The sequence below is a fragment of the Gracilinanus agilis genome, chromosome 6, assembly GCF_016433145.1.
Source record: "Gracilinanus agilis isolate LMUSP501 chromosome 6, AgileGrace, whole genome shotgun sequence".
Taxonomy (NCBI): Eukaryota; Metazoa; Chordata; class Mammalia; order Didelphimorphia; family Didelphidae; genus Gracilinanus; species Gracilinanus agilis.
Genome location: NC_058135.1, coordinates 42,912,801 through 42,927,846, shown reverse-complemented (window position 1 = coordinate 42,927,846; position 15,046 = coordinate 42,912,801). Strand labels below are relative to the sequence as shown.

Genomic DNA, 15,046 nt, shown 5'->3' with positions numbered 1-15,046 from the left:
GTTCTCTGCTTTAGATTCACACTCACAGGTTGCATTATAATCAAAATTCAACTCCTAAGAATGATCAGGTAAGATAATAAGCATTCATCTTTTTAATGGTGTGACTTTTCTAGCCAGATGATTTAGAATAAATCTGATTACTCTCTTTTCTTCATAACTCTCCATTCTCTACCCTGTTAAAAAATGTAATATCTATAATTAAAAATGTAAATCCTTATTAAGTATGCAAAATATGTTTCACTTTTTAAAATATCAGTTTTTTTTCCTACCTGAAAAGTGTTTTATTACTCATTAGATACAGTGACCAGCACAAAGCTGTGCAACATTGAATAATAATGGTGATATTATACAAAGTATTTTATAGCAAAATCTTGGAAATGCTGATTTTATGTAAGAAACAAAATAACTTAAAAGTTTGACTGAGACTCAACAAATGTTAATAACTTGATGACTCGGCAACTTTCTCCCAGTTAAAATGTTCTTTGAAAACCCCAATTTCCATGTCATGCATTGATAAAATTTCCTTATTAACAATATCCAATTTGCTACTAGTTCCCATGATTTCCCCATGTGTGATTTCATTTTCAGGTTAGGTTTCTTTCAAATGCTTATTTCCCTATAGCAATTAATTTGCTTCTTCTTTTTAATATGGACAGAGTTCATTCCATAGCAAAGATGTGAATCCCCAAAATTAATAATTTTAAGGAAAAATTATTTGTTTGTAATAGAAAATAGTTTTAAAATAAAACATTTCAAAACCTATTTTAAAATGTGGTTTTGCTGCACATAGTAGCAAAAAATAGTTTAATTTTCCTTCTAATATATTTCATTAGATTGCATAACTTCAAAATGTGCTCCCATCAGACAATTACACTAAATTTACAATTTTAAAAGCAATTTCCTGCTAAGTTACTTAATGAATTAGTTATGCTTCCATAAACAATTCATTGTTCATCCATAGCACCTACCTAGGTCGACCATTTTCAATCTCATACAAGCCATTCTGGCTCTTTCGTTCAACATGTCCATCCTTTTCATTAAACTTAGGAGAAAAATTTCTTTCACTACAATGAAAATAAAAATCAGTGCCTAATAAGTAAAGATAATTTAAAATTTCAAGGCATTTAAAAACTCAATCTGTTAGTCCTCAAAGATAATTAATGCTGACATGGAATTATTTCAATCTGCTTTTAAAAGTTAACTTCTATTTTCCATGTTCACATTCATATCCTGCTTCCAAATAAGAAGGAATAAAACTCATTTTATAGTTGTAATTTTTACATGGATCATTTGTGCAATTTACTAATAATAAATATAGTTCACACATCATAAATTTAAATATATACTCATTAGCAGATTGTATCTTAAATTTATGTCCCAACATCATAAGGCAGCTAGATGACACAGTTGACAAAGTCTCTCTTGGGAGAAAGGTGGCACCAGCAGCTAGAGGAAGAGAACTGTGTTTGAGCCGAGACTTCAAGGAAAAAGAAGTGAATCTCAGGCACAGGGACAGCCAACACAAAGGAAGAGAGATGGGGATGAGAATGTTTTGGCCAAGGAAAAACAAAGCTAGTTTGTCTAGGCAGCAGTTCAAATGAAGGGAGATAACATGTAGTAAGGATGACAAGAGGAGTTTATATTTGATTCTTGAAGGAATGAAGATCTAATGGAGTGACATGCTTAGACCTAAAATATCCTTAGTCACTAGAGAAAAGTCATTTTGGCAACTGAACAGAGCTTACCTAGAAGGAGAGACCAAAAAGCTATTTAATATTCCAGGTTAGAGAGTGTGAGGCCTAAACTAGAGTAGTGGTAGTGCAAATGGAGAGAAGAGGAAGGATACAAGAGATGTACTGGGGGACAGACTAGATTTGACAATTGAACGGATTATGCTGTGGATCAAAGGGAGCTGTTGAGGATGAAACCATGGTACTGAATGGTATACTCTCAAAAGAAATAAGGAATTTGGAAGGGGTAGATTAGAGAGGGAAGGAAGGGGAAGACAATGAGTTCTATTTTGAACATGTTAAGTTCAAATTAGTCAATCATCACAGATATCTTGGGCAGTTTGATGCGGATAGAAAAACAAGTGGATTGATCAAGCTCCTAAAGGAGCTGGGATTATTTCATTCTTTGTATTTGCATTACCAGTGAAAAAAACACAATAAGAGTGAAGATAATAGATAAACGGTTTACTAGTTGAATTCATCCAGAGACCCAGAATTAGAGAAATTGAGAAATCATAGACAAGTTGTGATCTGCATAGCTAGAGTAGGCAGGATCAATTAAATCCTGGAATCATTCACTGATTGAAGAGCTAAAGAAGTATTCACAAATGAACAAGGAGCTAAAAACAAACATGAAAAATTAACAACTGCAAAGTTCAGTACTCAAACTCCCAAAATATTAATAATTCCATTACCTCTTAATCAGGGCTCATACTGCTTTTTTATATGTAAATGACTTACCTGATTTGTGGATCTGCCCACATGGGTCCAGCCAAGACAGAGACTGCAGTATACTCCACAGGATTATACTCCTGCCACTCAACAAGCCAGCCCACTTTCTCATTGGGTACCTGACTACGTTCAACTTTTGAACCTGGATAAGGTGATGTCCGAGCCTTGTTGTGAGAATTTTCATCAGCACCATTTGAACCTGACATAATGACTGAGCTTAGATGGAATGAACGTGATGAAAAGCAACTACTAAAAGAAAAAAGATAAAAGGTGTTATATAACACTCTTCAAAATTAAAAATTTTTTAAAACTGCCTCAGAAGGATCTGAAAATATAACATTTTCAAACACTTTAAAAACTGAAACTGGGGGCAATTAGGTGGCTCAGAGTATCAAGTCAGGGCAAGGGACAAGAGGCCAAGTTCAAATATGGCCTCAGACACTTCTTAGCTGTGTGACCCTGACTAATCCCTAATGTCTAGCCCTTATGGCCTTGGAACTGATACGCTGTATTGATTTTAAGATGGGAGACAAGGGTTTTAAAAAAAACAAATCTGAAATTAACAACACCGTCTCATATTTCCCACGTACTCAACAAACATGAATTAGGCACAATATTCTCCTCCAGAATACTCTCTCTCCTCAGTGTTTTTCTGGCACTTCTTATTCCAAGTCCTCCTCCTACCTGTCTGATTACTCTCTGTCCCCTCTGGTGAATTTTCATCCAGATCACATCTACTAATCTTAAGTGCTCCCCAAGGCTGTCTTCTGGGCACTCTTCTCTTTTCCCTCTAGGCAAATAATTTCCAGAACTATATATTTAACACTAGTTTTCTGGATAACTCCAACTGGACAATGACTCATAAGCATCTCAAATTCCAGCATGTCCAAAACATATTCCCACTTCTTTGTTCTCTACTTCCCAACATTCCTGAAGTCACCAAGGCTCAAAGCCTTAGTCTCATACTCAATTCATCATCTGCATTCACTCAACATAGCCCATCTGAGATTGGGCTGTCAGGGCTACCTTCATTCCCAACATTACTATTCTCCCCTTCTCTTCATTAACACACAGACTACACACTGGTGTAGACCCTCATCACCTGTCATCAGGACTATTATAATAGCCTTCTGATAGGTTTCGCCACCTCGATTCCAATCCATTATCCACTTAGCTGCCAAAATGATTTCCCTAAAATGCAAAGCTAGGGAAAGGAAGGAGACCAATGTCCTGTTCAATGAATTGTAGTTCCCTACTGCCTTCCTTATATAACTTGGTATATGCCTTTCATAACCTGGAACCTCTCTTATTCTTTCCTATATTTTATTCCCCCATGTACTTTACAATCTGCTATTCCTCATTTACAACATTCCATCTCTAGACTTCCAACAGCCATTTTGCCACATGCCTGGAATACACTGTCCCCTACCTCTCTACCTCTTACTATACTTGACTTCCTTCAAAACTCACCCCAAATCTCATTCCCTTCCAGAAGCCTTTGCTAATGGCTCCTCCCTCTTTCTCCCCTCTATACACACTGAGTGCCTTTCCTTTGACAATACCTTCCATTTATTCAATATATATATATTTGAAGTACATAGTTATTTTCATGTAGTCTCTCCTATTAGAATGCACAATCCTTGAGAACAAAATGTTCATGTTTCTGCCCTTATTTATAAGTTACACAACAGGAGCAGCTGGGTAGCTCAGTGGATTGAGAGTCAGGCCTAGAGACGGGTTCAAATCTGACCTCAGACACTTCCCAGCTGTGTGATCCTGGGTAAGTCACTTTGACCCCTATTGCCCACTCTTACCACTCTTCCACCTATGAGCCAATACACCGAAGTTAAGAGTTTAAAATAAATAAATATATGTTATACAACAGAGTACCTGGAACATAATATGTGCTTAATAAATGCTTGTTGAATAACTGATTGATCTATGTGCTCATGATCCTCAAGCAGATAAATAAATGAAACAGTTTTTGCCCTCAAGAAAATATTCTAGTATAAGAGATAGACATATTTATGTATATATATATGTATATATATGTAATCATCATATAAAACTAAGAATGGCATGATTTCTATACCTGTAATTTTCCCTGTCCACAGAATGGCTATATTAATTATAAATGCAAAAATTACTTCAATAAAATGTTCTCACTAATTCTCCCTATCCACATAATGACTGTGAAATTTCAAAATACACTAAAATTACCTCCTTAAAATGTATTTTAATTTTGCTTTAATCGAAATAAACAAAAGTTTATTCACAGAATCTGTAGGGGAAAAACTGCCAATCAAAATGTTAATACTGCTTAAAAGAACTATTTTCAAGTACCCAAAAACACTTTATGAAAACCTCTTTACTTCCCCCAAGACTGTTATACTAAATACATCTATCAAAGCAATTTCCCTCAAAAACACTTTAAAAACACATGGTACAAGTCAAACTATTTCTTCCCCACACTCAAAGACCTTCAACAGCTCCTCGTTGCCTATCAAATAGCTACATTTGACTTTTCTAGCCTTGGCTCCTAATGCTTAATGGCTCTACCTATATGGCTCTAAATGTATATACCATATCTTGTCCCACTTATATGACTTGCTAGTTCCTTTTTAAAAAATATTTTAGGGATCAGCTGGGTTGCTCAGTGAATTGAGAACCAGACCTGGAGATGGGAGATCCAGGTTCAAATCTGACCTCAGACACTTCCTAGCTATATGACCCTGGGCAAGTCATTTAACCTCCATTGCCTAGCCCCCGCCATTCTTCTGCCTTGAAACCAATACATAGTATTGATTCTAAAGACAGATGGTAAAGGTTTTTAAAAAAATTTAATAACTGCTTCAATATAATTGATTTCCTTTGTGATCCTGTATTTTATTTATTTTATTTATATATTTATAAAATGAAAAAAGGTCCACAGACTTCAAGAGAATGCCAAAGGAGTCCAACACATAAAAAAGGTTAAGAATCCTAGAATGACTTTCTCTAATACTTTCAGCAAAACTCCTACCCATATGTCAAGACACATTTTAGATGTCACCTCCTTTAGAATGAAGCTTTTCCTGATCTTCTAAATTAGATATTACTTTATAAATTTAAAAAAATGCATTTATGTATACCTTTACAGTTCCAAAGTATGTTCACTCATTGAACCAATATAAAACCTATACAAAGTCAGTATATATTACCTAAATTGCTTCCTTATTATACGATTATCTTCATTTTAAAGAAGGGAAAGCCAAGCATTAGAGAAGCTATGATTTGCCCAGTTAAACAGTTATTCATTAAAAAGAAAAGCAACGTCTAACTGTGTCTTCAAAGAAAAGCACTGTTCCTATATCCCCAATGCCTCAGAACTATAGCATTATTTCTCTGTTATGCCTTGCACTTTAGTTACATATTCACCTTCTCCTCAAGGATACCACTCCCTTGTTCCCTCAAGACACACCCACCTACAATCTATTAGCTCCCTAAAAGTAAAACTGAATCTTCCTCATCTTTGTATCTCTCCTCTGCCAAAGAAAAAATAATTTTGTAACCAAAACAAAATATACCACTTGGCCTCAATGATTTAATTCAGCTAGAAGAAATGAACTACTGTTTTTATCTACTATTACACACAATACATTGAAGGAATAGTAATGAGTTGTGTTCTCAGCAGAAGGACACCCTGAATCATTTTTTGAACAGATATATATACACATACATATGTATTTTTAATTACCAAAAGAGCAAAAGAAGTACCGAATGAATAAATACATATTCCTACAATCTAGGCCAGTGATGGCGAACCAAATATGACTCACAGCCACCCCACCTCATCTCAGTTCATTACTTGAAAGGCAGAGGGTCTCTCTCAGGCAGAGCTGCTCCCCTCCCCCTCTCCATTGTGCCTGATGACATTTTTTCACATTTCTCACCCCTCTGCCCAGCATCCCAATGGGAGTGCTTTCTCCCTCCTCTGTGTTGGGTAAAGGTGGGGAGGGTGTCACATTCAGTGGGGGCACAGGCATCGCAATGGGTCAGTGGGGTGGGGTGGGAGTGGAATCTGGCACTCCTTCTCTAAAAGGTTTGCCAATACCTATCTAAGCTGTTTAATTCATCAACTGTATGAGGGAGAAGTTTGGCCACAATGCGAAATTAAATAGGTAGCTGTTTACTTTACAAAGGAAAAAACCTTTTCCTAATTGTTAAATTTATAAAAATGTAAGATTGTAGCTTTAAAGAGATGCATTTGCCTTGTAGGTTCATGTAAATTTTTTCTGTATGATCTAGAATATTAATAAGAATTCAAGAGGGAAGAAATTCTCTGTAACAATAAAGATGAACAAGTCTAGCTTTTAGCAAATTTCCTCAGTACTAAGAGGTGGTACCTTTTCATGGTTAACTGAGTGTGTGCCAGGAGGTATGGCTTGAACCATCCTAGCTCTGGCTCTTGGCTCCAAGTCTCCTTTACCCCTCTCTCCTCTTCTCCCCTCCCATCTTATCACTGTCACTGCTTCCTCAACACACACAAAAAGTGATAGAAATGGCCCAGATCTGTGATTTCAGTGGTTTATGCAACTTCTCATGAGGCAATTCCCTCCATCAGTGTTCTACAGAGATCTACATAGCAGCTGCTGAACAAATGAAATCTCAGCCTGGGAGATACTGTCCTTTGAAGTTCAAGCATATCCAAATCTATCACCCAATCAAGGCTCTACAGCCACCTTCTGAGAACATTCTGCTCTCTGCCTCAATGAGTTTAGTGTCTGGCTCTATCAGATTATGAGCTCCTCAGGAGCAAGAACTGGCTTTTTGCCATTTTTATATTCCCAGTGTATTTTGTATTCCTTCCACCCTACCTCTTGCCTCTTATTAAGGAATGCTCTCCTCCTCCACTTCAGTCTCATATATATTTGCCAAAGCAAACTCTGCTATATATGCACTCTTGATTTCATTCATCCCATCTTATTCAGGGGATTGCCCCCTCTATCTTCCTCACATTCACACTAATCTTCAATCTTTCCTGACCTTCAAATAATACCCACAATAGTTCTACCATCAGTCATTTGATCCAAACAACCAATCAATCCATATTTAAGCGCCTACCATGCCAGGCAACTAAACAACAATTGGGGCAAACCTAATTAGATACGTACTGCTCAACCATGGATCCCTAACTCCAAGCATACACCAAGGAATTCACCATTTGGGAATCTCTGAAAGGAGAAAGTAGGGAAGCTGATAAAGTTGTAGTCTACACCCTATGTGCTAAACTAAGAGATCTACATAGCCAAATTAGTGATTTGTGTATTTATCTGATTGTCTTGTAATTATGATACTGCCTTGCCCACCTTCCCTATCTAAATTCTTGAGCAGTCCTGGCCTGGCTTGGATTCTGGTATTTCTGCTAAGAATATAAGAATCTGACATAAATTTCAATTCTAACCTTGAATAGTCGGAAATTATTTTGGGGATCTCTTGGGTTCTGGAATTTCTAGTCTAGTTAAAATCCTGGTAATTCTGGTTTGTGACACTGCCTGTTGATTCAGAAGTTAAAATCATTCCTAGTTGAATCTACTCCTAATATGGGAACTCTGGTCTGGTCAAACTCAGGTAAAAATAAACAAACAAAACAACCTATGTTCTGTGAGTGATGGCAAATCTTTCAGAGATTTGCCCCATCTCCCCATCTCCCAGACCAAGTGCTGTGTCTGCTTCCCCCAGAGGCTGTGGGCTGTGCTCCTACCCTCAACAAGTCTGGCACTCCCTGCCCCACCCCCCTTTCCCCACACAGGGGAGGGAGAAAGTGTTCCTGGTTTGCTGTTGGACAGACTGATGTGAAAAAATGTGGGTGATGTGAAAAAATGTTGTCAGGCATGGTGTAGAGGGAGAGAGGAATAAGCCTTTCTAGTAACGGACTGGGGGGGGCAGTCGCATGCCCACATTGAGTGCTCTGCATGCCATCTTTGGCACCCATGCCAAAGGTTCACCATCATTGTTCTATGGCAGTGGTTCCCAAACTTTTTTGGCCTACCATCCCCTTTCCAGAAAAAATATTACTTAGCGCCACCTGTCACATACTATCACCACCCCATTCACTGCCCCCAAATGCACCTATGGCCATCACCACTCACCCCTGGATCGCTTCAGCACCCACCAGGGGGCAGTGGCACCCACTTTGGGAATCACTATTCTATGGTAACAGCAGAAGAGTATTTTTTTAATTGTAAAAATATCCCTAATAGGATAACTATAACTCCACTTCAAACTAATTAAGACTAAATTTGTGAAGTGAGAGGAAATCTGCTTACCATATATTCCAAGCAACATTAACAACTGATAACCCCATTAAAAAGACCAAGATATTGATTCAGGGACACATATCTCTTGAGTTTGAGTGAACAAACTGGATAACCTGTGAACAGACACAGAATTTCTAAGGGAAAATGGGGCAACTAGGTGGCACCGTAGCTAAAGACTGGACATGGAGTCAGGAAAACTTGAGGTTCAAATACAGCCTCAAACACTTACTAGCTGTGCCTCATTTGTAAAATGAGGGTAATGATAGTACCTGCCTCCAAGGATTGAGAGGATTGAATGAGATAATTTTAATGCTCTACATGGCACATAGTAAGTGCTACATAAATGTTAGTTATTATTGCTGTTATTAAAATGTTTCCCAGAAGCAGACAACTTCATGAAGTAAAGTTAAACCAGGAGGTTTAGAAAGAAATCTTCTGCTTAAATGTACATTAAGTGAATGTTGCATATGGGTGTTCGACTAAAACTTTACAATTATCCAGCACTGAAATTGCACTGGGGAGTTAGGGAAGGGTGTAGAGATTAAACTTGAAGGGATATCTGATTGGGATGTATAGAATTGGTTGCCAGGAAAAGGTTGATTTGAAGAAGTTTCATGTTTTGTAAAACTTGTAACTGTTATTATATTACTTTGCTTTATTGTTGTACTCAGTGCTTCCTAATACTTGTATTGTTTGTGGAATTGGCTGCCAGAAACTTAAGGTATCCAGAGAAGAGTAGTACATAAAAGAATGTGGTAGAGATGCATGTATTATGTGATACATGACCAAAGAGGGTAATGTCATAAGATAATGTACCTGTTTTTGAAAGTGAGTTTTTGGGAGAACATAATTGACTCCATTTCGTTCTGTATTTGCCATTTTATTGTGTATGATCCCTGAATACTTCAGTATTGGACCAACTACAACTGGTTCTCTTTGCTCTCCTAACTAGTACAAAACAACTTAATTGATTTTTTTTAAAAGAGGGGAAGATTTCAGACTCCCTACTTTAGTAAAACCAGCTTATAACAAGGACATATTTCTTATCTATTTCCCATAACTAATAATGCATATTCTCCTTAACAAGCATAATTTGCTTCTTTGTATTGAGTAGCCATCTTTTTTTTGTTTCATATAATTTATAAATTGTTGTTGTTGAGTCATGTCCAACTCCTCACAACCATCCTTTTCATTCGGTTTTCTAGGAAAAAGTACTGGAGTGGTTTGCCATTTCCTTTTCCAACAGACACAGTATTTGAGGCCAAATCTGAACTCAAGTCTATGTAAGGTCTCTCTACCTTGCCATCTAGCTATCTCATAATGTATGAACACTAGTATCTTAATTCTGAAGGGCATACCTTCCCATCACCTGCTGATGGGGTGGATCACACATATAATAAAACCTGTGCATTACTCAGTCAAATCAATGTCTAAATTCATGCAACAGGTTCAATTCTCTCCCTATGCAATTGATTCTCAGATTTATATACCCAGCCCTAATCTCTCTCCATACATTCGGTTTAGAATCACCAACTGATACGACTATTGGTAATTCTGGACAGGGCATTGAATGTCCTCAACATATCCAAACTAGAACCTACTACCTTTACCTTCTCTTCTGAATTTACTGTTCAGAGCACTACCATCTTCCTAGTCTCACCCTGGAGTCATCTTTTCCTCTCCACTTGCTTTCATCGCATGGATCTGACCTGTGGACAATTCACATATCTTTTATATATAGGTATGTTCCTTTCCTTCTCCCACAGCAGCCCTCACAATATGACCAAGTTATCATCACTAACTCCCCTTCATCAAATATCTTGGTTGGCTTTTAATTCATAAATTGGCCCCCTTCCTATATTTCCAGTTTATTCCTCTCTATTTATGATTCAACAACACTGGTCTTCTGGCTGATCCTTGCATACAGTACTTTTATCTCTCCACTCATGGAATGCCCTCTCTTCTTGCTTGTCTCCAATATGGATTCTCTGGTTTCCTTCAAGACTCAGATCAAATCCCACCTTCTTCAAGAGGCTTTTCCTGCTCCCAAGAAGTTCTCCCTGCCTCCTGCCCCATTGCTAATGCTTTCCCATTGGATTACCTCCTGTTAAAGGGTAAGTGCACAGTTTGCAAAATATCTTCTCCAATGGAATGTGTGCCCCTGAGGGCAAGATCCTGCTTTTTGTCTATGTATTCCTAGCTTTTAGCACAAAGCCTGGTACATAATAAATACTTGTTGATTTAATGACTAGGAAGATAAGTCACTTGATTCACTCAGGGTCTAAAAAGCTAGAGGTTAAGCGTTCTGTCTTAGAATCAATACTGTGTTCCTTGGGTGAAAACTGATGTTCTTGAAATAGTAAATTATGGTCTTTTCAAAAGTTTTTTTGACCAGAGGGATGGGCATAATTATGATCTATTTGTTCATGTGAGTTTTGAACAGAGAAAATGGTGAATAGGACACCCAACTTCCACCCCATATGTGTATAAACATACAACATACATGTCTATACCATGTATTTTATATACGTATACACACACATATATATACAAGCACACATTGTTTACACACTAGAGATTCATACAAACATAAAAAAAGTACCGGTTGTGACCTTGGACAAGTCACTTAACCCCAACTGCCTAGCTTTAGCATTCTTCTGCCTTGGAAAAGATACTTAACGATTCTAAAACATAAGATAAGGATTTTTTTTTTTTAATAAAAATAAAAAAGTAATGATGGAGGCAGCTGGGTGGCTCGGTGGACTGGAAGACAGGCCTAGAGATGGGAGGTCCTGGGTTCAAATTTGACCACAGACACTTCCTGGCTTTTTGATCGTGGACAAGTCACTTAAACTCTATTATTTAGTCCTTGGTGCTCTTCTTCCTTGGAACCTATACTCAGATTTGAGCCTAAAATGGAAGGTAAAGGTTAAAAAAAAAGTAATGCTACTCCTAGATCTTGGTAATAAAACCTGACAGCAAATCTGGAAACAAAGTCTTACATTAAAACACAGTATCTATGGGAATTAATGGAGTAGTTGTATTTTAAACTTTGGGCAAAAAGTTCAAAGGTAAACTGTCCCTTCTGGAATTACCCAATCAAAAACAGAGGCGAGTCCTTCCACCTCTCGTCTAAGTATCTCCATCCCTCCTCCCACCTGTGCCCAGCAGCCGGTGTCTAGGAGGAGTTCGTTAAACACTAAGGAAATAGTCTTTGATGGACTAAACTAGGCTGATTTGAGGGTTGGGGTGGACCCGAGCAGCAATGGGGAGAGCCCCTAACAAGAGCCCCGAGGCTCCAGGCCCGGCTCGATAAGTACCTGTAGGGAGGCCCCCCCAGGGCCCTGACGGTCACGCACGACAGGCTCACACTGAGGGACACGGTAGCTAAAGCCTGGGCCAGGCCGCGCGCTGCCATCAGCGTCCCGGAGGCGCTCCGAAAAGCTAGGCCGCTGCGGCCTCGAGCTGCCGCTGCCGCCACTGCCGCCGCTGCGGCCTCGGCCCGGCCTGCCGCTGCGGCGGGCGCTAGGACCGGCCGCTCTCCAGCCCTTGAGCGGGGGCGGGCTCCTCATCGATCTCAGTCACACCCGCTCCGCGGTGGCTGCACCGGCGGAGACCCCCAGGCAAGTCTGGGGGGCTCCCAGGGCAGCCCAGCCTCGCGGCCGGGGAAGCGCCCGCGACCCCCGACCCCGTGGCGACCTCGCCGCCCGACCTCAACCCCCGACCTGGGCTACGGAGCGTCGTGACGTCACGACGCTGCTTGGCGGCCTGCACGGGACCTTCCGCCCTTCATCCCGGAGTCTCCAGCGCGCAGGCGCGTAGGGCCGGGCTGGGAAAGGCGGAGGAGCGGAGGGGTTTAGGATAAAGGTCCGAGAGTGAGAATCCTTAGCTGAGGGAAGAGCTGGGCCTCCGATATACTACGGGATGCGAAGCGAATGGCATTCTGATGAAAAGGATGGAGAGAAAGCCAGTTCTGCAGAGGTGGGGGAGTCGGGATGCCGAGTGCCGCAAGGCGTTGTCACCGCAATGGTGTTACTGACCTGTTTGTTCGGTATTTTGTATTTTGTCACTAGGGACTACTCCCCAGATGAAGAGAGGGAGATCTCTTTGATGCAATGAACGTAATATCTTTCAGTATCTTTCAAACTAGGGCCCATGGGAGCCATAATGGATAGAGAGCCAGACCTGAAGACGGGAGTTGCTAGGTTCAAATGTGGCCTCATTCACTTCCTAGCTGTGTGTCCCTAGGCAAGTCATTTAACTCCCATTGCCTAGACCTTACTACACTTATGCCTTGGAATCAATACAATCCTAAGACAGAAGGTAAGGGAGAAAAAGACACAAATGAAACTTGCAATGGGGGGGAGGGGAAGGTTACTGTATAAAAATAAAAATGGATGTCCTCATTTCTGAAATAGCCATAGTTGGGAGTGAGCAGGAAAAGCAGGGCCAGGAAAAGCAAGATTCCTGAAATCTGTTTATGATTTGTTAACAACCTTTTGCTCTGGGGAACCTGTTTAGATGTTCCTTCCAAACCAAGAAGTTAAGATAATAGGAAAGGTTAACCACAAATCAAAATAAGTTCCTGGATAATGGGGAAATTCCATGAATAAAAAATAAAAGAAGAAAGCATAAATTTCAGACTAGTCAAATGACCCAGGTTCCTCTCACTTGTAGTGGAGGGAGGATCTGTGGCATCCCACATTGAGGTAAACTTTAACCATTTTTATTTTTCCTTTCACAAGGGAAGGAAAAGGGTTGGTTGCAGAAATGACCTCGATTGGTAAATTGAGTCCAAGAGGCAGCACACATTTTGAAGAGGTGAGAGGAGAGAATCCAAGCTCAGAGCCCTAGGGGCTCAAACATAGTTTTAGAGAAATGGGTAGCATGATACCAATAGGAGACTGTGCTGTTTTTTGTAGGACCAGTAAAGTAATATTTTCTAAATTACTGAACAAGAGGAATGGGTAAGTGGCTGAGTTGGGTTGAGAGCCCTGGGTTCAAATCTGTACTCAGACACTTACTAACCTTGTGACCCTGATCAAGTCACTTAATCCCCTAATGCCTAGCCCTTACTACTCTTTTGCCTTGGAATATCAATTCTAAGACAACAGGTAAGAGTTTTTCAGTAAATAAATTAAGAAGTGAGGGGCAAGGAAGTCAAGGATTTAAACCAAATGGTTTCCATTAAGGCACTAAAAATGATAGCTGCCCAGTTTTTGAACTATGCCCAAAGAGCGCTAAAAGAGTGCCTGCCCTTCCATCCAACCATATCATTGCTGGGATTGTACCCCAAAGAGACTATAGGGGAAAAGACTTGTACAAAAATATTTATAGCTGCACTCTTGGTTGTGGCAAAAAATTGGAAAATGAGGGGATGCCCTTCAATTAGGGAATGGCTGAACATATTGTGGTATCTGTTGGTGATGGACTACTACTGTGCTCAAAGGAATAATGAACTGGAGGAGTTCCATGTGAACTGGAAAGACCTCCAGGAATTGATGCAGAGTAAAAGGAGCAGAACCAGGAGAACATTATATACAGAGACTGATACACTGTGGTAAAATCGAATGTAATGGACTTCTGTACTAGCAACGATGCAAGGATCCAGAGCAAGGCTGAGGGACTTATGAGAAAGAAAACTATCCACATTCAGAGGAAGAACTGTGGGAGTAGAAAAATAGAAAAAAAAAAAAACAACTGCTTGAACACATGGGCTGATGGGGATATTATTGGGGATAGAGACCCTAAAGAATCACTAGTCCAACTATAAATAATATCGAATTGGATCTTAATCAATGATACATGTAAAACCCAGTGGAATTGTGCATTGGCTGGGGGGGGGGAGAGTTTGGGGGAGAGGAAAAGAACATGAATTATGTAACCATGGATAAGCTTAACAGTGAAGGACTCAGTGAGCTGCCTCTTGATTCATGGTAGCCTACAGTAAATTATTATCAGTGTTGTAGCTATTCCTAGCATGCAGAAGGGCCAGGCTTGGAAAGATACTTCATTTGGAGAATGGTTCGTAAAAAGGGGACAGAGGTGTTATTTTAGCCTAGGTCTAGATACCCAGCTGTAATTTCTGGGTATCTCGGCTGTTATTAGTGAAAGGGAAGCAGATGTCCACTTTTCCCTCACTGAACCAGCAGTGCACAGGGCCCTGAAACTGATGAGATATTTAGATATACAGAAAATATCTCTAATTACAAATAAATTAGGAGGTGAGGATTAGGAAAAGAGGGGTCCCTACTTCTAATTTTTCTATTCTCACACCCGCCTGCC

At 39.7% G+C, this 15,046-nt stretch overlaps 1 protein-coding gene across 5 annotated transcripts in view; it reads right to left on the bottom strand.

Moving 5' to 3' along the window:
• NUDT9 (nudix hydrolase 9) overlaps positions 1-12,461 on the bottom strand; it is a 36,909-nt gene extending 24,448 nt beyond the window's left edge. Inside the window, exons 1-5 of one of the 5 annotated variants that reach the window (XM_044680479.1) lie at positions 12,105-12,455; positions 3,892-3,915; positions 3,736-3,746; positions 2,472-2,708; positions 969-1,064 (exon numbers count right to left, since the gene is read on the bottom strand). In XM_044680479.1, coding sequence (XP_044536414.1) covers positions 969-1,064; positions 2,472-2,708; positions 3,736-3,746; positions 3,892-3,915; positions 12,105-12,179 — 443 coding nt within the window. In that variant the 5' untranslated portion in view covers positions 12,180-12,455. Of the gene's footprint in view, positions 1-968; positions 1,065-2,471; positions 2,712-3,735; positions 3,747-3,891; positions 3,916-12,081 lie in introns of all 5 variants that reach the window. The other 4 variants (XM_044680481.1, XM_044680480.1, XM_044680478.1 and 1 more) reach the window with 4 other exon arrangements.
• Between the last annotated feature and the right edge of the window lie 2,585 nt (positions 12,462-15,046).